This window comes from Vanessa cardui, chromosome 18 (genome assembly GCF_905220365.1).
Source record: "Vanessa cardui chromosome 18, ilVanCard2.1, whole genome shotgun sequence".
Lineage (NCBI taxonomy): Eukaryota > Metazoa > Arthropoda > Insecta > Lepidoptera > Nymphalidae > Vanessa > Vanessa cardui.
The window spans coordinates 9,556,820-9,580,036 of record NC_061140.1 but is presented as its reverse complement, the minus strand read 5'-3'; the positions used below and the strand labels follow the sequence as shown (position 1 = coordinate 9,580,036).

General features: G+C 31.6%; 4 protein-coding genes across 4 annotated transcripts; 3 read left to right on the top strand and 1 right to left on the bottom strand.

The window, feature by feature from the left end:
- Positions 1–222: 222 nt before the first annotated feature.
- LOC124537292 (GTP-binding protein Rit2) lies at positions 223–4,778 on the bottom strand. The gene is made up of 5 exons (XM_047114084.1): positions 4,375–4,778; positions 3,794–3,867; positions 2,399–2,593; positions 1,329–1,469; positions 223–453 (listed from the first exon to the last, which is right to left on the bottom strand). Exons 1-5 carry the CDS (start codon positions 4,511–4,513, stop codon positions 349–351), a joined length of 654 nt encoding a protein of 217 aa, XP_046970040.1. The 5' UTR covers positions 4,514–4,778; the 3' UTR covers positions 223–348.
- A 232-nt stretch (positions 4,779–5,010) lies between these two features.
- On the top strand, positions 5,011–6,712 carry LOC124537294 (WD repeat-containing protein 91). The gene is made up of 4 exons (XM_047114087.1): positions 5,011–5,360; positions 5,441–5,590; positions 5,971–6,176; positions 6,422–6,712. The coding sequence occupies exons 1-4, from the start codon at positions 5,117–5,119 to the stop codon at positions 6,650–6,652; spliced, it is 831 nt and encodes a 276-aa protein (XP_046970043.1). The 5' UTR covers positions 5,011–5,116; the 3' UTR covers positions 6,653–6,712.
- A 223-nt stretch (positions 6,713–6,935) lies between these two features.
- LOC124537576 lies at positions 6,936–19,640 on the top strand. Its single transcript, XM_047114450.1, has 18 exons — positions 6,936–7,183; positions 7,378–7,489; positions 8,037–8,152; positions 8,235–8,305; positions 8,379–9,797; positions 10,892–10,958; positions 11,213–11,311; positions 12,509–12,639; positions 13,408–13,483; positions 13,747–13,823; positions 14,507–14,604; positions 14,690–14,873; positions 15,009–15,132; positions 15,270–15,409; positions 16,060–16,261; positions 16,309–16,372; positions 17,527–19,144; positions 19,232–19,640. The coding sequence occupies exons 1-18, from the start codon at positions 7,176–7,178 to the stop codon at positions 19,612–19,614; spliced, it is 4,989 nt and encodes a 1,662-aa protein (XP_046970406.1). The 5' UTR covers positions 6,936–7,175; the 3' UTR covers positions 19,615–19,640.
- Positions 19,641–20,652: 1,012 nt separating this feature from the next.
- Positions 20,653–23,135, top strand: LOC124537280 (TM2 domain-containing protein almondex). Its single transcript, XM_047114069.1, has 4 exons — positions 20,653–20,957; positions 21,066–21,304; positions 21,700–21,821; positions 22,771–23,135. The coding sequence occupies exons 1-4, from the start codon at positions 20,846–20,848 to the stop codon at positions 23,048–23,050; spliced, it is 753 nt and encodes a 250-aa protein (XP_046970025.1). The 5' UTR covers positions 20,653–20,845; the 3' UTR covers positions 23,051–23,135.
- The last annotated feature ends 82 nt before the right edge of the window (positions 23,136–23,217 follow it).

Here is a 23,217-nt window from a genome sequence, read left to right as displayed (position 1 = left end):
TAATTTAGTAAAGCTATAAACAAGATATATTAGTTAACTATAATAGAGAACGTGGCCACTAATCGATACAGACACGAGTAACTAATAACAAAAAGCATTTGAGGTAGTGGAAGATTAAACACCTGACCCTAAACTATCTACTTCGTCAGTTAAAGGTTTCTCGATCTCTCCCTACGGCGTCCCTCCGAATGAGTCGCGGCCCAGAATATAATTTATTTCTGTCGTATATATAATTTAGCTACATAGTCGTTCGTATGGTAGCTACGAGCACTTTTTTTTATTATATCGGATAGTTTTTCGGTCGTAAAATCCGCAGTAAATAAAAGGGGAGACCTATCTCTTCGTATCTCAGGGCGTGGCGTGTCGGCGCCGGCGCCGGAACACGAGCGCGAAGATGCTGCGCAGGCGCCGCCAGCGCCGCCGACCGCGCCCCCCGCCCTCCAGCAGCGACGACTGCACACACACGGGACCGTGACGTACTCGCAAGCAATATACTCTTTACGAACACTTATACTATTTACAATTTAGGATGGAGGACGATTGAATAGGCTATTTGACAATGCGAAAAATAAATTGTGAATTATTGTAATCAGTTTAAAAATGGTTATTTTCTAACGAAACTTGAAAATAATACTTAATTTATTCAAAAATCAATAAATAAAAATGCATTTTTTCAAACGTTTGTCACGTGACACAAAACGCTCCTGATTGGCCGGGCTTATGATGAAGTCACTTTCTTGTAAACCTTGCTTTTCTACTACATGTAACACAGATTAAAATACAGCAAATTGACGTCACTGACGCCATTGCAGTGTCATATTGTCCAGGTAGCGTTTTCGCGCGTTATTTAAATATGGAATTTTTAACATGATATTTTTCGGCAAATATGTACTAGAAATAAAAAAATCAACTTTTAGTGGGTTCCTTAACCTCTACTAAATAATATAAAATGGATTTTAAAAATCAGTCAAATAGCCTATATTGATATTGCGTTACCAAAATTGAAATCTAAGATGTTATGTCTTTTGTGCCTGTAGTTACACTAGCTCAGTCGCCCTTAAAGCGGGAACATGACAATACTGGGTGGTACCTCCCCAGGCGGACTTTCACAAAGTCCCACCATGAATAAAGTATTGTTATTTGTTATTATAAATATATTGTAACAACATCATGAGTACACTAGGCGAGTCGTATCTACGTTAAATGGTAGTTATTTTTTACCGTGAATTTTTAGTCCACGAGCTAAATTATTTTGGGAGCATAAATTTCAACATCCATTCATGTCTATGCAAAGATAAAGAGGCTTTTATTTATTGAATTATTTTTACCTGTCTCTGTCTCTCGAGGCGGCGTATTTCCCGGACAAGCCCGTGGAAGGCATCGTCCACGAAGTGACGGAGGGCTGCCGACGTCTCGTAGAATGGACAGCCCAGCTGCGTGGCCAGGGCTTGGCCCTCCTCTGTTGTTACCTTTGGAACCGGACAGCTTAAAGTAAATTTTTGTTGCAGATACATAATATAAGAGTTCTTCGAGCTAGATAAACTTAGCAATGGCAAAAACTACATTTCGTCGTCAAATTTTCTGCCACAGGTATTCCATTGGACTCTTATTGTTTTTTTGTGGACCCACAATTTCCTCGCCGAGCTGAGTGTACTATATGTATATATAGTATCATTTTCCTCGCATATTTTCCATTATTTTGTTCCATAACAAACGTGTGCGAGTCAATAATACGAATGTAATCTAAACTAGCCAATCGTAATGTGATGTATGAATATTATTAATTTAACTTGGATGAAAAAACGTCCATCTGTATGTATTTTAATTCTTTGAAAAAAATTTTACGATTAGAAATCTATTTTATTATAACTGTTGTATTATATGTAGCAAGGTATGGCATTATGTTCTATGTTAATTAGATATTATACAACCAGAAACTTAAATGCTATAGTACTAAGTAATAAATTAATATCACCGATATTATAGTTTTATTTATATACACAACATGCAACGGACCAACAACAAGATCTAGTTCGCTTCGCATAATACAAAAAGGGAGATGAATCAGTTCGAATTCATAAAACTATGTACGGGTTGTTCGTACGTATGCGTAGAAATAAAATTATTGTCTAAAACTGTAAGATGTATATTTATAAAAGAACTTAGTCTGTAATGAATTTAATGGTGGAATGCGAAATGGTGAGTTACGCGCTGTACTCTTGATGACCGATAGCGAACTGATTTATAAAATATAACTATTTACGAACGATTCCGTTCCGATCTGTCAGTCTCATATCGATATGCTCAGACACATGATTAACACACAAAGATATTTACCATAGAAATATGTAATAATAATAACTTTTCAGTGGGTTATTAAGATTGATAGTGCACTCACTTGTCTAAACCTCGGCGCCAAGTCCAACTTGTTTCCGACCAACACCAGCGGCAGTCGCTCTGAAGGGCGAGCTTGAGCCAACAAGCGTTTGTACTCTGCCGCGGCACGAAACGACCGCCTGTCTGTCACTGAGTAACAAAGCATGAAGCCTTCCCCGCACCGCATGTATTGTTCCCTCATCGCTGTGAATTCCACCTAGTAAAGAAATTCAAGTCTTGTTTTACTTTTTTTTTTTAATGGACTACCAAATGGGCAAGTGGTGACCACCGCCACTAGTTAAAACTGTAAGAAATATTACTATCCCTTACATCGCCAACGCGCCACCAACCATGGCAACTAAGAGGTTATAGCCGTTGTGCCTGTAGAATTTAACGTTTTATTAATTCAAAAAAATCTTGTCAGTCTTGCAGGTAAGTCCATTTCTAGTTCTATTTCGATTTTCGACTCAAACAGGGAAAATAGACAGGCGAAAAAAATGCTTATTAAAATTTACAATACACTTCAGTTCCAAACCTATTGGAAAACAATTTTTGAAATGTAAAAAATGTATTGAAATCATAAGCAGGTGGGTAATCTACTACTACGAACTTTGCAAGCTACTCGCAAAGGTCTACAGTATACTCTTTCTTTACCTTGAAATACAGCAGAGGATGAATACAAAGTAAAATAAAGTATCTGCCACACATACTGATAATTTTGTGCTAGTTGAGGGTAAATTCTATCAACATCAGAGAGCATCTATAGAGTTCTAGCAAGAAGCATTATCTCAGGAAAGTGACACTTAAATAATGCATATACTATTGATGAATATTCGTTTGCACAATAAGTAAACCAGAGTAACTACAGGCACAAGAGTCATAACACCTTAGATCTCAATTTTGGTAACACATTATAAGTGTAAGGAATGGTCTATGGTAGTTCCCAAGATTGGTGGTTCATTAGTAATATTAAAAACAATTAATATTTATTACATTATTGTCTATTATCTATGGGCAGTGGTGATAATTTATCAAGGAGCTCATTTGCCATTCTGTCTAAATAAAAACTTCATAAATATACTGGGTTATTCGTAATTCAACATATTCCTGTTAGGAGGTAATAGAGGTGACTATTTGCAATCATTTTAACCCTCTTATGCATGGTGCAAAAATGGACCATTTTTGAGTTATCACATTTGTTTTTTCAAATTCAAGTATGCTTATGTGATTGACAAAATAAATATACTTAAGCTTCTATGAAAATAATGTAAAGAAAGACTCCATTTTTGAGTTATCACATTTGTTTTTTTAAATTCAAGTATGCTTATGTGATTGACAAAATAAATATACTTAAGCTTCTATGAAAATAATGTAAAGAAAGACAAAAAAAGGATTACTTATTTATAAATTTACACACCTGCCCAGCTGTATCTAGTATATCCAACAATGCAGGCTCGCCATCAATTACTGCCTGTTGCTGATACGAGTCCTCTGAAAAAATAAAAATGGATTTCCATTATCATTTACGAACAAGGAGATGTTTGATCTCATACTTCACTCTTTTACTCTTTTCGTGAAAAAATATTGTTTCACTTGATAGTGGAACACCAAAATGCATATACTTCGCATATAGAGGCAGCTAGTCCTATTTATTTGCTTTTCAAAATTAGCTTTTTACAATTTAAACTATAAAGAAGGCAATATAAAACCAATATAAACACTGTTTTTTAATAATTCATTGGCTGTTATAACAAGTACTATCCTTACAAGTAAAATGGACTTAGATTTGTAGCCAAAGAATAAAAATAAATGTGTATTTTTTTTATTTTAGAACATTCCTTTTTTATTTTATCATTAAGAGTTCTCATTGCTTTGCCCACAAATAAAGAAAAATATATATTAAAGTAAATATTTATTAAATTTTATTTCATATTTATGACCATACATATATATGCCAGGATACATCAAATTAATGTAGGCTATAACTAGAAGCGGTACCTATTGTGGGATCGTGATAGTCCAAAAAACTGTGGCTAACAAATTGCAGTGTGACCGCGGACTTGCCCACCCCCCCGTCGCCTAGTACTACAATCTTGTAGACGCGGAGGCCACGCGACGTGCCTGCAGCCTCCGCCATGCCACTGCATGCCTGCGCGACCGGGGGCCCAGGTGAGCCGCGCCCGCCGCGGTCACTCGCACCACTTGCTCCTCGCGCTCGCCATCCGCACAAACCGACCCCCAGCACTACCACGGTGCTGGTTTAATTAATAAATATCTTATACTTCATGCCATTTATCACATATTTTAGATACAAATTATTTTAAAAAAAATTCGCCAATATTATAAATCGACAGCTGATTGAAGGCAATTTCGATTGACAATTTGACATTTCAATTTTTTTATGTTGGGGTGTTGACGAATCATGTACATGTTAAGTTTAAAAATGTTTATTTAATAATAGTATAAAATTAACAGGAAATATCGAAATAAAACAAATTAAAACCAAATAAAAAGTAAAGCTTTATTAAAACGAAATAGGTACGACTTTAGTTTAATTACTTATTTATCTTTCAAACTAGAATCGGTGCAAATGAATGCGTTCATTTGTAAGTTGCCTAACATCATGTAATTTCTTGAATTTTGGCATCTGTCAAATAATCAGATTCTATATAAATAAAAACAAAGGTAAACCAGTCAAGAACTTAAAAATAAGCTTAACAAATATAAAATAAGATATAACATGGCTCATATTCAGTTAATAGATGAATTAGTTCGTGAATACTTACTCTTCAGAGGATTTACTACAGCTGTAAAAGCGTTCGATAACGACTTAAAATCTGATAAAGACAAGGGATTCAGAGTTGACAAAATAGTAGAACAAATCGTTCATTATATTAATGTCTCAGACCTCGGAGGATTGAAAGAATACTGGTCACATTTAGACAGCTTAGTATTCTCTAAGTTGGAAATTCATGTACAACCCGGTAGGTCGAATTAATCATCATTATTTCTAATAGCTAGGCCTTGGTACATAAATGACATTATTTTATCAATATTTTTCTAGCTGTTCGTAAGATAGAATACAGTTTATACAAGCTATATCTAGTAACAGCATCCCAAAATGCCGGAAGTGTCAGAAATGATAAAGTAGCAGAGTTCCTTTCTAAAATGCTGCCAGAACTGCAAGGTCAAAGCGAATGGAGAGATTGGTTCAGTAAGTATTTCATAAACTCATATACTTTAGTAAAAGTAATATGTACTGCTGGACTTTGCCAAGGTGGTCAGAAGATTATACCAAATAAACTTTTCAATCCATTTTGGTGGACACACATGTGGCAGAGTGGCAGATTTTCATCAGAAGGATGCAGCTTTACTCACAACTTTTCCTCCACAGCCGAACCAATATATGATTTACTATTTAACATGAATTAAGCACATAAACATTCAATGGTACCTGTCCAGGCTTCAAACCCACAATCATTAATTATGATTCAAATGTTCACTACTACAGCTACTACTGGTGGACCAACTTACCTCTCTATTATTAATATTAAATGCAAACTGTTTCAATAAAATATACTCAAATTCTTTCAGTGTTACCTTACGTACAAAAACCAGAGGAGAATCCATCGTTTAGCCTCTACTTTACAAGAACATGGCAAGACAGTGTACTGGTGTCTCTACATAATTTACTAGCCACAGTGTTTCAATGTATGCCACAGCCAACACTAACAAGCTATGAAAATGATGCAGCTCTTGTGAAACGATTGCAAGACGAAATTGCTTCATTAAAAGGCAAAGTTAGGAATTTTTTTTTACTTTTACCCACAAAATTCAATTTAGCACATCAGCAATGAACCATATATATAAATATAGCCTTCAATTTTTTTAAAAGAAAATTAAAAAAATGTGTCTGTCAATCTGCTTGATTGCTATTCTAATAATACAAATAAAAGCTTTACTAAATATCTATTGAAAATAGATATTTACCATGATTTGTATAAAACAGTTATAAAATGATTAATTTCATGTTTAATGTCTACAGTCACAACAATCAACTGAGAAGACATCACCAATTGGCCACCAATCTCGGCTTGCCCAATATTCTGAACGTCTTACTGGGCCTCTTCCATTGGTTGATGATTTTTCTGCAATACCTTCAGAACAATTTGAAGGAGGAATCAGAGAAGCACGAGGTTTAAGAGGGTTGTTACGACAAATGGGTGGTAGTCCGTTTATGGGCAGAAAACCTGGTAGATCTCAAAGTCAAAATTAAGATGTCATTTATTATAATTCTAATGTAACTTATATATAATAAAAAAATTATCCTGAATAATTGTATTTTGTTAAACCTATTATTTTTCCCAAGTACACTTTTAGTTTAAAATATCAATAGTGTAACTCAGTATAGTAAATTTTTATAGATCCGCATTTCTTTTAAAACAATCTCCAAATATTGCTATATTACTATCATGCTTATTTATTTCACTAAATAGATTGTTTCTATAATCTTTTTTCAGTTTTATTTTTTATCTATGAAAGTAAGCTTTCGGACTTGTCAACCGGCGTTACAGTCGGCATCGGAAGTAAATGTCAAACACTAAACACTGATTGCTTAGCCGGTTTAAGCTATCATTTTTGTCGATTTACCTACTTTACTTTTCACAGTTAAAATGATTTGGTAATAAAAAATATATCTTTCTTGCTATAAAATAAATAATTAAACATAGAAAACAAAGTATTGAAAATTCGTAAAGAAGAGCAGCTTTGTTATCCACGAGTAGAAATTGCCCTCCAAAATGTCGGGGTAAGTTTGCAAACTAGAATTACTTGTTATAATAATAAAAAAAATGTGTATACGCATAACACTTACAAATTGCTGAAGTTTGTAAATTTTATTTTATCCTTAGAATAGTGTAAGGATGCGATAAGCGATGGAGTGCTTTGTTATTGTTACATCTTATCAAGTACAATCATTTATCGAAATATTTTTCATTTCAGTAAAGCATATACAATGAAGGAAATGAAAACGATAGTAGAATATTTAACAGAACACAAAGCCTTTGGTGAAATTAAAGGAAGGAAAATGTGGAAGGACTTAGCAGATTCAAAGGCATGTATTTATTTATTTTTGCTAACTCAGAATTTATAAGTTATTTTAAATGGTTACGATATTATTGTTTGTTTTTTCTTTAAAACAACTCTTAAAATATTATAAATCAGTATTACAATCAACAAAATTAAATCATCTAAAGGATTTTTAAAGATCCAAATACTTTTTAATGTAAACAACACAATTTTAAAAACTACAAATAGCTATTTTCTAAGAGTGATTATATATGTTTAAATATGTTTTTCTTTAATGTATTTATATAATGGCAAATGCTTTTCAGACAATAAGGGTATTCAATACTAGTGTATAATCTCAGTTCAAAATTTATTTACATACCTGTTACATAAAAATATGACATTTTGTAAAAAAAAACTGTTTCATTATATGCCAATGAACTGTGTTAAAACAAATTTTGAATAGCTTAAGACTGCAATTTGCCACTATAGAGAAACTAATTCTTCTGTAATTCTCGTTTCTTTTAAAATTATTTTCAGTAATATACATGTAATCATTATCATTTGGTAATTTTAATTTTGTGGTATTGTAGGTTACAAATAGAACATGGCAAAGCTTAAAGGAGACATTTATTAAAAGAATATTACCAGATATTCACAATCCTTACTACAACTTATCTCTCCATGAAATAGCTAGTTTTAAACAAGGGTGAGTTTCATTTTGAACTTGTATTGAATGTAAATTTTTATTCACTGTGTAATTCTTTAAATAATTTAATTATTATTTGCAGACATGATGTTGAAGCAAGATTAAACAACAAGCTTCAAATTCGATCAACTAGTCGAGATTCAACCACAGAAAGTATGTATTTACTTATTCTAATATAAATAAACAGGAAAAAATATACAAGATTTTATAAAACATTATTTTTTAGGTGAAGGCATAACTAATGAAGGACCTGACAATGGTAAAGAAAAGAATGAAACAAATACTGCAGGTGAGCTTAAACAGTCAGAAACTGATATAAGGGCTTCCACAGAAACACTTGTCCTAGATGATTGTTATGAGAATTCTGAAGATAAAGATCAATCTCCGAAAAAGTCTCTTAGAGAACTAATAACATATTCTGAACCCTTAACACCCATGTTACAAGCAGTTCTTGATGATTTTGCTACAGATGATGGTGAAGGATCAAACGATGAACCTAAAATGCAAATAGTTGAGATGCCAGACACAGATTTGAATGGTGATGAAGTTAAAGACACAACTGAGGTGTCCACAGAAAATGTGGAACCCAAAAATGCTTCAGACGAAAAAACTACTCAAGAACCAGGCAAAACAATTAATGAGTCAACATCATCGCAAAAACCAGAGTCAGATGCCCAGACAATATCAAAAAAAGAAACTTTAAATGAAAAAGACAAAAATGAAGAAATCTCAATTGTACTAAGTGATGATGATAACACTACTAAAAGTAACAGAAACTCGACTGAAGTAAATCTTACTGATGTAAACAAACCAAAAACCTCAATTGAAACAACACAAAATTCCAACACAACAACTGATACTCTTTTACCCGATAATCAAGAAGGATTTAAAGGAAACTCTCAAATTTTATCATCAAAAATTAATAATAAAACAAAAGACAACAACAAAGATATAAAACGGGCTAAGAAAAGAGCTACCTCTCAAGAAAATCCAACATCAACCATTAGTAAAAAGAGACTTGAAAAAGACAAACTATCCATATCAGATACAGACACATTAATTAAAAACAAAAAGAAAGTATCAACTAGATCTACCCCACTCACATTGAAACAAAACATAGCTGAAGAAGTTGAGGAGCCAGTCGTAGTAGGAAATTCAATAGATGATCAAGTAATGGCAGATGCACCTCCACAAAAAGAACAAAATGATGAAAAGGCTGAAAGCGTAAAAAATAATGAAAATAATTCTGAAGATCTTGAGAATCCATGTTTAAAAAGTGTAAGTTTGTATGCTGAACAGTTTTCAAACTCAAAGTACACAGATTCAGAAACAAGTAATATTGAAGATAATACCAAAAATGAAAAGCAAAACAAGAAGGAAGAAGTCTCTAAAACTAAAAAGGACGAAACAATAAACATTACAAACAATTTTGGTGTAAAATATACCAAAGCAAGTACTGATGTAAAGAAGATACCGCTTGAAATAAAAAAACCAAATACCAATGCAACGAAAGAGGTTGTGATATTAAAGTCTCATTCTGATTCCATTAGTGATAGCGGTAAAGAACAACAGAAAAAAGTTGTAGAGTCTTCAGTAAAACAGACTAGAGACAAAGCCTTGGCAAATATGTTTGGATTTTCAAGTGGTAAGTTTAAGCATGGCGATAAAATGTGATGTTATCTATGTAAATCTTAACAGCTTGACTTTCGGAATGGTATTGGGTTTGCATGTGGCAAGGTTGTTGTTATTGGCATATTTATGTGTTTCTAATATGGTTATATCTTCGAATATAAATAATTTTTTTTAAATAAGAGAAGACTATGGTGGATGGTAAAGATTATAAAATGCCTTATTTGCTGAATAAGTCCAGCACAATTTAGTCTGATCTGATGACCTTGATAATAAAGTTTTAAATTTGTTGTTGTATGTATAACAATCAACTACAATGTATTAAATGAAACGAAGAACTTGACTTGACTGAACTGAGTAAAATTCCTATGTAATGATTTGATAAAAAACTCCATATCGCTTTTCATGTCTCACGATCAATATTATTGTGTGAAAAGTGCGAGCTATCGTATACGGCTTTTCTATTTTAATTCATGCATGCAATTTGATGGAAGAATCCATATATTTGAGGCTTGCTGTATTTATGTACAATTAATCAAATTTTATAAGTTCAAGTTATTTGACAGTATAAAACAGTAAAATACAACTTTTATCACTATTGTCACCAGCATTTAAAATGTTTAGCTGAATCAACTGGGTGGTTTTGGACGAATAACAGAAAAATTTTAACACATGATTTGCAAACTATAATAATGGGGTTCTTAATTATTTAAAGAGTCAATGATGTTGTAGTAAACAGATATGTTATTAACGCGCAAAAAGTGAAGACAAGAAAACGTCCTAATTGGGACGTTTGCCTATAGTCGTTTTACGTAGTAATACGTTATAATACATCATAATTACGTAGTAATACGTTTTGCGTAATAAAAACATCTAGTTATGCCTTTTACTTATTGTTTTTATCAAGCTATCCTTTTTACTTTTAACGAAATGTAAAAATTAACTAAAATAAACGGTCCCCGGCTCGGCACACTTTTTTCTGTTGTTTAGTATGGATATAACATATCTTTTTATTAGAATATCATTGATAAGAGTCATATCTTTATTTATTGGGGTTGGTGGTTTCTTTTTTTTTATTGAATAGATATTATTTAACATATGTCTTTACAGGAGTAACTAGAAGTCGCAAAAGTAGTCACAAGTACAGAAAACAAACATCGTCTCGTAAACCGAAGCAGTAAGTTTTGAAAAATCTATTATATAGTTATGTACATTCATAAGCATTGGTTTTTAATTTTCCAACGACTTTAGGTTTACTGACATTAAATAAATAAACTTTAAAACACTCAATTATTAAGCTTTTCATGACATTCCGACTTCATCTTTTTTCTGTGTTTTATAAAATATATAAAGTAGGTGAAATTAAATCCTCTGCGTGCGAAATAATGACTTTTGTAATTTTAATAATGATCATAAAAATGACTATTCTAGCAATATCAGCTCTGACTCAAGTGATTGGACTTCGGATACCGGATCGGAATACATTTCTCCACCGCGAGGGCGAAAGAATAGACACACTCGAAAATATTTGTAAGTATTTTAACATCTGAAAAAGTTCAAAATTCAATTTATTTAAGTTAATTAGTTTATTGAACATTCATTTATTATCAGTATAGTAATATCAGTAGGATACCCTAATAATATCTCAATATGTAGTAATTTATTTATTTGCAAAGATATTTTGTAAGTAGTATGTATAGTACGACACATCTTAGATGTAGCATCGGCAAAATTCGTAAAACCGATCACATCCGAATAGAGTACGCTATTCCAAATTATCACTATTTATTTCTCATGCGAATATGATCTTTGCACAAACGTAATAACTTGTAATATCATATGACCTAATATATTCGTCAATGTGACACGTCGATTTACATGCACTTGCTTTCACTGACGCGAGAATCTATAGCGACGAATAGCGTCGAATGGCGCGATAGGGAGCTATTTCTATTGGTTGTGTAAATCGGCAGTAATCGGTTTTATTTTCATTCCGTTGCATTTTCCGATGCTACATCTAATTTGTGTCGTACTATACATTGATACTAAAAACTTGACAATGAATATAGTTTTGCTTAATAGCAATAATGAATTGTTTTATTATCGTTAATAAGTTGATTCATTTTAATTACTAAGTGCACTTAGTAATTAAACTGAATCACATATATTTTACTATAGAGTCCAACATAGATCCTACTCTACCTACTCTTCTAGCATACTAACAAAAACAGTGAGAGTTAGAAAATTAGAAAATAAATTTCCTAATTTTCTAACTAATACTTTTTTGGTGATATTTGCCTGTTTCTGAGCTTCAAATTTAAAATAAATAGCCTTATAATACCTATCATAAGTAAGGAGTTTTACCATAATGAAACAAACCCTATTCTCACCTATAACATTAATTAAATCATATTTCATAACATTAGGAGAAGAACCTACAAGTATCTTAGTTGCTACTATTCATTGATATAGATTGTTATATATAAATTTAATATTTAAAATTAATTAGAGATTATTGGAATTTGATATCTTAATATACCTAATATATTTAATTTATCTATTTCATAAACCAAAATAAGATTTTAAATTAAAAAATACTATATTTAAAAAGCGTTGATATTTTTAATATCGTATATTATATGTACAAAAAAAACTTCAAAACGGAGTTAGTTTGTAGTATGAGAAATCTATAGATCATCCTACCTATAATGTTTTTTCTTCTCTTAGAAAACCGAAATCGGCCCGAATATTGTCATTGGAGGAGGAAGGCGGATTGTTCGTAATGTACGGAAAGAAAATATATCCAGTTGTGAAGGACGGCAAAATAATTAAAAACTACGTCAACTTGGCACCAGACAGTAAGTCGTAAAATCTTAGCTAATACATCTAATGTAACTATCTATACTAATATTATAAAGAGGTAAAATTCGTAAATTTGTATGTAGGGGGTAATCTCTGGAACTCATAATGCATAGCTTCTAATTTTTTTTTAACTAGCTGAAAGCTACATTATTCCTGAGTGCTATAGGCTATAAATTGTTTCTATAACATGTATATTAACCGAACTATCCACTTTTGTCTAGCAAGTCGGAAAAATTTATCTTATAAAACAGAATTATTTGCGTGCGCTGCCTAAACAGTTGCTTAAAATTAAAAACAATGTATGGCTACCTGGTCTTAATTATCGTCGTCTTAATTATTTCTATAAAAAAAGTCCGCGATACCATATCTCTATCTTTTATATACTAATACGCGAGCAAAGCCGTGGGCGGCCGCTACTTTGTTACTTCGTCCAACAAATCGATAATAATAATAATAAAACTATAAATAACTATCGATATGACATAGAAATACTTTATAAAATGAAATCATTTACATTTCATTAAAAATATACTCACCGGCAATCATCAGTGAATCTTCTGTCATGTCAAAGCTTTATCAGAATTTTGTCTGACACATGTATCTCATCCAAGCCTTATTGGACCAATATGTCTAAATAAGCTCTCTAAGTGAGAGGAGGTCTTAGCCCAGCGTTGAGATGGTTGTTACTTTAACAATAGTATAACAGAGATAAAAACTGTATTTACTTCATACTTAAAACTAATATGTATTCTATTTAATTTCAGATGATAATGAACGAGAAGAGTCGTTCTGGAAATTAAAATATGTGGAGGAAAAGAAAAGAACGGCTGAATTAACAAAGTAAATAGTAACATTCATTTTTCTAAGCAAGCAACAATATTGCCTTGAAATCATTTAGTATTATTTAAAGTCAACCTCTTAAACATTTGCGATGAAACTATTACAACAAAAAACAAACAATATTTACAATTACATAAGCGTAAATAAGATACACATATTTTGTATAAGAGCAATAAAAAGAAGAGTTATGTGTAATACGTTTTAAAAGTTTCAATAACATAAGAAATCTCATGTTTTTCCTAAATAGGATTATATGTTTCCAGATTGTTGAATCAAGTTAAGGAGCAAAATGTGCAAGAAGAAATTAGCAGAATCCCTGCACTGGCGACAACGTCTAGGTAAATTTTTTACAATAGACAGTATAGATCAATATTTATTTTGTATGATGTGTATGTATATGTTTCATTTTTATTTAGATTTATATAAGTATATCCATATATTGTTTTATATTGTTATTTTTTTTATTAATCACCGCCTTCATGCTTTTCTGATTAGCCTAAAGGTTGACTGGCAGAGAATGCCTTCAGGCATTAAGTCCGCCTTTTGTCCCATAAATATATTTATATATACATGGTGTTCAATAAAGCATTTAAATAAATAAATAAAATAACATTTGAAACTCACATCTACATGCGAGCGAAAGGAAGAAAGCTATTTGTTATCAAGATAGAATCGTTTTATTAACCTTTACATGATAATCTCTTGAATAGTTTCATACTACATTCATTAAGCTTAGTTTATTAAGTATATAATGAGTTTCTTGTCAATAAAGGTATATTTTAAGTATTTGGGAGATAGATGAGAATCTTTTTTTTTTTAAATTGTGCCATACAGTGAGGACAAAAGCTAGGGAAAAGATTGTTAAATACTAAATGTTATGTCTTTTTTCAGAAATCAACTTTCGGACGAACATCCGAAGAATATCAATGAAGTAGCTACAGGTAAAAAACTTTTGAATATTACTAGAATACATTAATAATATTAATCCAATTAATTTATATATTGTCTGTTTATTGTTTACAGATAAAAAATTGTCCATAAATAAAGATGTTGCAGAGCCAATAGCTGTACAGACACAAGGAGAGAAAACAGTTAAAATTAAGTTTACCAAAAACAATGAGGTATGATTTTTTTGTAAATATTTTGTATATATATATATAGAGAACAAAATAAACTAAAATACTCATAATCATATATATCTCGTAGGAAGTGCAATTGGAAGGCCACTGGACACACGTCAACCCAGTCTTAGCGCAGGTGATGCAGCTTTTTCAGAAAGAACCTGAAATTATAATCAAGGAGACGACAAAAGTTAAAGAACTATCGGCCACTGGGCCACAGCAGCTTAGTGGAAAATCAACACCCATACATGAAATGATCGTTGACGAAGGTTTGTTATATTATAATAAAAAATGTATGCATACATATACATCAGAACACTTGTAATTATAAATTATTATAATAGTTATCATTCATCAAACATAAAATACAAGTTTATTTATATATTTTTATAACTCATTTATAGAAGTGCAAGAAAAGGTTGACCAAATAGAAGGCGAGATCTTTAAAGAAATAGAAGAGAGAGAAAAGGAAAAATCACCAACGCCTAAACAAGAGGTACCGAAAACAGAGAACAATATCACAAAAAGGTAAATCAAAACACGTTTCTTATAAAAACATTAATACAAATGGTGAAATTGTCTTTAGAAAGAAATACTTTTTGCACATTTTATTTAATATATAATCATTTAACACCACTAAGATTTAAATAAATATTAAATTACAGAAAAGGACGACCAAAAAAATCTCAAAATAGTGCTAACGAACAAAGCCCGGCAAAGAAACCGAGAGTTGAAGACACTGAAGCTAAACCAGACGAAGTAGGCACTCCTAGGAGTACTAGGACTCCAAAGAAAGTTGCAACAGGTATTTGAGTATAATATGTAACCTTTTTAATAATATAATACTTAGTTATGTCCCCCCATTATCAACACAATTAAGAATTGGGTCGAGATGGCCCAGTGGTTAGAATGCGTGCATCTTAACCGATGATTGCGGCTTCAAACCCAGGCAAGCACCGCTGATTCATGTGCTTAATTGGTCTTTACAATTCATCTCGTGCTCAGCGGTGAAGGAAAACATCGTGAGGAAACCTGCATGTGACAAATTTCGTAGAAATTCTGCCTCATGTATATTCTACTAACCCGCATTGGAACAGCGTGGTGGAATATGTTCCAAAACCTTCTCCTCAAAGGGAGAGGAGGCCTTTAGCCCAGCAGTGGGAATTTACAGGCTATTGTTATTGTTGTAAGAATTTTTTGTTGCAAAATTCGTAAATAACTTTGTCTGTCTGTTGTCCTTTCACGTCAACTGAACTGAATTTGATGAAATTTGATATAAAGCTTGAACTTCAAGGATAGACATAGCTACTTTTTTGTGCCCACCACCACCATTGAAACGTGAGCGAATCCACTGGCCATAACTAATGTAGAATATTTATCTATAGAATTATATCAATATACATTGTAATAGACAAAATTTAATAGCAATTTCTATCAAAGTATCTCTTATCACAGATAGTCCTAACGTAGCTGAAGATAATACTATTAAAACAAGACAAACTGCAAAAAAATCCTTATTAGACACAACAAAGGGTTCAGAGCCGCAAGACGACGACGTCAGGTACAAGTTTCCGTCACCGCCGCCTGCGAATAGAAAGTCATATTCCAACAGGTCACAGAAAGTAACAAAAAATACGAGACAGAGAAAATCTAGCAGGTAGTCGATGAAACTTTAAATAAACTTAAGATTTGTAAGATTTGCAGGGAACCCGATGGCATTTCCTTCCCATTATTTGCATTTGAGCAACTGCATTTCTATTATCAACAGGTCGACCTAAACTTAACATAATACTAAACATTTCTACAAGTACAATATGTTGTAAATATATAAACCTTTTATTATCCTTTTTAACCCATGTCGAGTGGTCCACTTTTTTTATAATTACAAGATCAAAATTGTCTATGTATATAATAAGTTAAAAGATAAATAAGCTTGACACTTTGAGCTACCAATTGCTCTGATTCAAAACATAAAAATCACATTTTCATTTTAGTTGTCAATTATATTATTAACGCTTTTATAAAATTTTAAAATGTAATGACTATTTTAACTATTAATATAATGCATGAACATGAGTAACTAATAAAACATAAATATTAAATATATATAAGAACAAAAGTTAGGTTTTTAATTAATATTAACAATTATATTTTTTATATAAATGAATTATTACTTAAATTATGTTAACATATCTTTGTAAAATCATATTTATTTGAAGTCATTTAAAATTAAATTATATTATGTGGACTTGGGCTGAAGTCAAGTTATTCAATAGACGAAAAACAATATATTTTTTAAAATAAATTGATTTTGTGAATAGAATAAAAACTTATGTGTTAAGGTGACCTCGATTTAAGGAAATATGTCTATTGACTTAATTTTTAGTCATTTCTACTTATAAAGTATAAATTGGTATCTCATAGTAGTCAAATATTAGGTTAAGATTCGTATTAGTACATTTACACTAATGAGATCTTATGTTTTAACCGATCTTATATCATGAAATTACATTACATGTTGTCTTATCTTTCTTCTTTATATTAAGAGATAGTATTTTCCAAAAGATGAATTTAAAGTTTTGTAACATTAATTTAAGCAGTAGTTAAAGGAGCTAGACAGATAAAAACGATTCCATTAAATAAATGGGAGCAGGTAATATAAATAAATATATAGATTTCATATTGTTTTTCATTTAACAGACTCAAATTTATTATATTTTTTTAAATTATATAGCAAATCAAAAGCTTACCAGTATTATGTTTAATGTTAAAATTTATAATTTTTTGATAAATCATAAAAGATTTTATTCATTGGAAAAAATCCCTTTTAAATATATAAGTGTTTTTGCATGATTTCGCCTTGTAAACCTGCTTCCATTCGTGTTGCATGTCGCCGCATTTGCTGTTTTTGTTGCACTTTAGCTTCTGCATACATTTACATATGCATGTCATTGCTACAAGCTTTTGTATTTCTCCTACAGTTCGGTGAACTTCAAAATATATTCCTCGCCAGAAAACCTTTCCCTTAATTCTATAGAAAGTACACAAGGCTACCAAGATTCGGACGATAGTCCCATAAAGACGTATCTAAAAAGAAAAAAACGCACGAGCTTCACATTACCGCCGTACAGAACTAGAAGTCAAACTCGTTCTCAAAATATAAACCCTCCTTTGACCGATGACTTCACAAGCGACTCGAGTAACTCTTACCAGGGACCTCCTATCCAGTCAATGGTATTCCAAAACTCGACTCTAAAATCGGATGTGTATAAATCAGATTCTTACCAACTGCTGATGAATAACGTTACATTAAGAAATAAGAGTTCCTCTCAACTTGAAAAAATCAATGAGGCGAGCCCGATCTCAGACGATCTACAATACATAAGCGATCAGATTTGTAAACAGTTGTCCGATTTTGAAATGGACATGGAAGGCCAAGAAAAAGAAAATTTCCGTCACACAAACACTGATAGTTCGAGCAATGTAACACTACCAACTTCACCAGTTTTGTCAATAGTGGAAAATATATCAATAAGTAAATCTTTATTAAACAATTCCCATGAATCCTTGCTGGATGATAAGCAGCCGGAAAGTGATCCAAACGAACATATTATGTTAAATGAGCTCATGGAAACAGACGGAGATGTATCCATGCCGCTTATGGAGCGGGACTGCGGCGTTGAAACGACCGCGCAAAATGGTGCAGAATACCATTACAATTTGAATGTGCCTAAAACAATTGCAGCAGTGTCCGAATCGTTTCTCAATAAAATAAATACAGTTAACCTTACAGATCCAACCTTGTCTGATTCATTTCACTATAAATTAAGAGATTTAATTTTGGAAAGTGCTAAGAAAAATTTAAAAGGCGAAGATAATGTTTTATCAAATTGCCAAGATGTAGAAATGAAAGAAAATGTAGAAACTAAAGTTAGTAAATCTAAAAAACGAAGTTCTACGCCTCGCAAACGCCAAAGCACGCGTAGATTAAAACTAGCCAACACCGAGCCCTGTATTGAAGAAGAGCACATGGAGACATGTTCATACACAAGTCGGAAGTCATGCCCGCCTGTGATCCAAGTTTCGGAAGATTTAGAAATTGAACTTGAAGGGAATAATTCTGTTCAAATTTCTGAACAACCTAGAGGGAGGAGGAAAAAAGATGTCATAAAGGTTAAAATATCAAAACCAAAACAAAAAAAGACATCAAAGGAAGCTGTAGAAAAGAATATTCAAAATAAACAGAATTCTATTCATACTGATAGTGGCATTAATGATGTCGAGTCTGGTGTATTTCTTAATACTTTCAATGACAGCGTTGATCTTATACATAATCATTCCGATACTTGCCTTAACGCCAACGAATGCTTAGGGGACAGCATTGAAATCATTAAAAATGCCACTAAGTCAATCATATCCTTGGATTCTGACACCAATGATTTTGATGGAGACTTACCACAGTTTTTCGGCAATGTACCAGATAAAATGGCTTACGAGCTTTTCTCCAGTGATGCTCAAGACGTGTCTGTGCTTCAAAAAGGTAATCTTAATGTGTAGCAATAATAGTTTTTTTTTTTTTTTATTGCAACAAAAACATTTTTAATTATAAAATCTTTTATATTTTTAGTAATTGGTGTACCAGAATACAAAACCGCCGAAAGTGCCAGCGCCACCGTCTATCACACCCCACTAGGGAGTCTGTCACCTCCAGACAGTCTTATAACAGAAGACTTATCCGGTGAAATTCCTGAAAAAGTAACTGGTAACACAAAATGGTATCTCCTTTCGGAAGACGAAATTTCTAATACTAATAACTTGGACATTAACCAAAACATAATGGCCCCTATTGGCTTCGGCGCCAACTTAAACCAAATATTTCCCATTACATGTGCCATTCCCGATCTATCCACTATTACAGAAATGTCTAAAGAGAATGATGAAAATACAAGAAAATCCAGTAATGACACGGATACGAGAAATGATTTAGATTCACAGAGCTTGTTTAATTAGTCATATGATATTTATTTGTTAATTGATTAATATTTATTATTATATAATATTCAGTAAATAATTTATATGTTAATGTTTTCCTTTGAAAGGCTTAAAAATAAATAATTTATTTTCAGAGTAATTTTTATATAATGAACTAATAATATAACTTGTACACAATTTGTAAAATTAAAACATGGAAAAAAAAACAATTGTTTCAATTATTTCAAGATTAAGAATTTAAAAATAATGCCTAGGTATCTGTAAGTTGATAATCCTATATGTACAACTTAAATTCATTTATTTTCTAGACACAAATATATGTACTAGCGAAATATATTATTAATTACTGATTTATCTATATATAATATCTTCATATAATAGGCTATTTGACAATGCGAAAAATAAGTTGTGAATTATTGTCATCAGTGTATATTATGAGTTTAAAAATGGTTTTTTACTAACAAAACTTGAAAATACTTAATTTATTCAAAAATCAATAAATAAAAATGCATTTTTGCAAATGTTTGTCACGTGACACAAAAAGCTCCTGATTGGCCGGGCTTATGATGAAGTCACTTTCTTGTAAACCTTGCTTTTCTGCTATATGTACCACAGATTAAAATACAGCAAAGTGACGTCACCGACCTCATTGCAGTGCCATATTGTCCAAGTAGCGTTTTTGCGCGTTATTTAAATATGGAATTTTTAATATGATATTTTTCGTCAAATATGTACTAGAAATAAAAAAATCAACTTTTACTGGGTTCCTTAACCTCTACCAAATATTACAAAATGGATTTTAAAAACCAGTCAAATAGCCTATTATTACAATCAATTAGTGAAACAGTTATGAATTGAATTTATTTCTTTTTTTGACGTAAATACCACGAATAAATTTGGAAATATTAATAATATTAGTCGTGGTAAATAAAAAAATATATGTGCATTTTTTTAAATCGAAAATCTAATTTTTAACTGATATTGTTTTCACACTTTACCGTCGTTTCATAATATTATCATCCCATACCTCAATCAGCTACATCCCTAATTCACACTGACATTTGAGAATTGACATTTAAAAAATATAAACATCAATTTGCAATCATAATCAACAAGAACTCGGAATAAATATATTGCTTTTAAGTCGACGTAGAATGTAGATATCAATTAGATGTGTATACATAAATTATAAATATTATTTAGTGTTCTTTCATTATGACTTTTTCCTACTACTTCCATGTTGTGAATTATGTATAAATTTTACAATATGTGTACCTTCTTGCCCTTAAGGATTGCTTTAAAAGATTCTTTAATTTTAATCCTTTTAGTTATATTCAATACAATCCATGTAACAGACTTGGGTAAGTATTATATTTAATTCTATTTTGTGGGAACTATGCTTGAAACTCTATCATTAATAAAATACATAAATAAGTATTACAATATTAACTAACTTCATCATGTTTTAGCAAATAATGACATGGATATTCAAAGTAAACATAGCAAAACAAAAGAAGATGCAAATAATAAACTAGTAAATTTTAACAGTAATGATGAATATTTGAAAAACTGCCCTGTGGATCAAGATAATGCACCCGAGTGTTTGTCTCTCAACTACCCATGTATCAATTGTAACAGAGATATTGACTGTGTCTACGGAAGTATATACAATTACACTTGTGTTGTAAAATCAAAGATTATATGTAATGTAAGTTTAATTCAGATAAATAAATAAAAATAATACCATATACATAGATATTAATTCTGATACTATAAGACATGGATATCTATAAAAATATCTTTTTTACTTAATCAATATGAATTTAAATGTACAGTTTCTGAAAATTTGACTCAGTTTGAACTAATTTGAATTGATCATAAATGATTATTGGTTAATAGTAGCTTTTTGTAGTGGATAACAAATGCTTTGAGTATTGAGGCAGATAAATTAAAGATTTAGTCTGAATTTGAATTATAGTTTCAAAAACTAGACACAGGTCAGGTAAACATAATGTTTTGCTTTTTTAATTTATATAATATTCTATTATTGAATGAATAATATTGTATTTTTGTTATAAACCAATGAAAATGTTATACTTGCAGGGTTCTAAGACTTTCAATAGAACAGCAATGTGCCGCTTCTGCTATCAAACTGAGAAATGGGAACATCGCTGTGAACAAAAAGCCAACTGCAATTCACTTGCCTCACCAACAAGGTTCTACTTGTAAGTGTAAAGTATGTCTCCTACACAGAAATTATGCAACAAGATTGTTTTAAATACTATGTATGTGTTTGACATTGTTATATAAAAAATAGTTGTTGCTAGTTAAGCAATTTTAGGGCTTAGTTATCAGGTGTTACATATATAAAATAGTTAACTAAATTAACAAATTTCATCAAATGTGGTTTTGTTGTGAAAAAGCAACAAATATCTGGCAACCTTGGTGTAGACTCTTTTGGTACGCTGTGTTGTAATGATTAGGGAAGGCTCACTATCAAATCAAATTTGGTAGGAACTTGTCATTACAGCTTTAGTTACTTACTTATTCTTACATAGAATTTATGGCAATTCCCAACTGGCCAGTCCTTAAGAAAGTTAAAGTGCGATTTTGCTGATATGCCTCTCCCTAATAATTCCACCACATAAAATTAATCACATCGTCATTTTTGGTTTGCTTATTTATGAATTTAAAAAAAACTCGCCCAGAAATGAATACTTTCATAATTTAAAACTGATTATTAAATTCCTGCTTCCGATGGATTAAGATCGAAACCCTGACACTTGTGACGTTAGCAATGCTACGTCATGTTTTTGAAAACTGGCTCGGACGTGCTACTCCGTCATATATATTTTATGATTTTTATGTGGTCTTTAGGTGTGTTTGCTTTCCACAGTACAGTAAGCTTTACAAGTAGTAATTGTAAGATTTGCCTAGAGTAATGAAATATGTCCGGTCTGGATGACGAAATACCCACATACTCAGGGATTTTATAGTGTTCCAATATCTTTGAAAACCTAACTTTTTTTGTTAGTTCTTAATTACAAAGTTTATGATTGTACTTGATATCGTCCCTTGTTGTAAGACTAAAACACGTTTGTAATTTGTATGTATTTTTGGAAAATATGTTATCTTTGACGCTACATAATTGTCATTTTGTTTTTTTCTTTCCAGGACTAATTGCACTGTTTCTGATGATGTGTTGTGCTTGGGGAAACGAAGGTTTTTGAAGAAAGTTCGTTGTTCCTGGACATCGGGCACTAGATGGGGCACTGCTCTCATCCTTGCACTGACTCTTGGTGGATTTGGTGCAGATAGATTTTATCTTGGGCATTGGCAAGAAGGAATTGGAAAACTCTTTAGTTTTGGAGGACTAGGAGTTTGGACTCTAGTAGATGCACTCCTTATCGGCATTCATCATCTTGGCCCAGCCGATGGATCTGTTTATATTTAATTTAGTAGGTTTAATTAGTAACTGTTTAATGGTGTAATAAAGTAATATGTTTTTCTTTTATTTCAATAAATTATTTCATTTTATATTCTTCGGGTTTCATTTAATATTATTATGGCTTGAGCTAGAGAATTATCCACGCTCAAATCTATGAATTCGTTTTTAGTAAT

Excerpts from the sequence above, each read along its gene's own strand:
- LOC124537292 (XM_047114084.1), bottom strand. The coding sequence starts at position 4,513 with ATGGCGGAGGCTGCAGGCACGTCGCGTGGCCTCCGCGTCTACAAGATT. Across the intron at positions 2,594-3,793 it reads TACTAGATACAGCTGGGCAG|GTGGAATTCACAGCGATGAG; the intron begins GTGTGTAAATTT and ends TTTCTTTACTAG. Across the intron at positions 1,470-2,398 it reads TGGCGCCGAGGTTTAGACAA|GTAACAACAGAGGAGGGCCA; the intron begins GTGAGTGCACTA and ends CCGGTTCCAAAG.
- LOC124537294 (XM_047114087.1), top strand. The coding sequence starts at position 5,117 with ATGGCTCATATTCAGTTAATAGATGAATTAGTTCGTGAATACTTACTC. Across the intron at positions 5,361-5,440 it reads GGAAATTCATGTACAACCCG|CTGTTCGTAAGATAGAATAC; the intron begins GTAGGTCGAATT and ends ATATTTTTCTAG. Across the intron at positions 5,591-5,970 it reads CGAATGGAGAGATTGGTTCA|TGTTACCTTACGTACAAAAA; the intron begins GTAAGTATTTCA and ends AAATTCTTTCAG.
- LOC124537576 (XM_047114450.1), top strand. Across the intron at positions 9,798-10,891 it reads TATGTTTGGATTTTCAAGTG|GAGTAACTAGAAGTCGCAAA; the intron begins GTAAGTTTAAGC and ends ATGTCTTTACAG. Across the intron at positions 13,824-14,506 it reads ACTGGCGACAACGTCTAGGT|ATAAAAAATTGTCCATAAAT; the intron begins AAATTTTTTACA and ends TATTGTTTACAG.
- LOC124537280 (XM_047114069.1), top strand. The coding sequence starts at position 20,846 with ATGTATAAATTTTACAATATGTGTACCTTCTTGCCCTTAAGGATTGCT. Across the intron at positions 20,958-21,065 it reads AATCCATGTAACAGACTTGG|CAAATAATGACATGGATATT; the intron begins GTAAGTATTATA and ends ATCATGTTTTAG. Across the intron at positions 21,305-21,699 it reads AATCAAAGATTATATGTAAT|GGTTCTAAGACTTTCAATAG; the intron begins GTAAGTTTAATT and ends TTATACTTGCAG.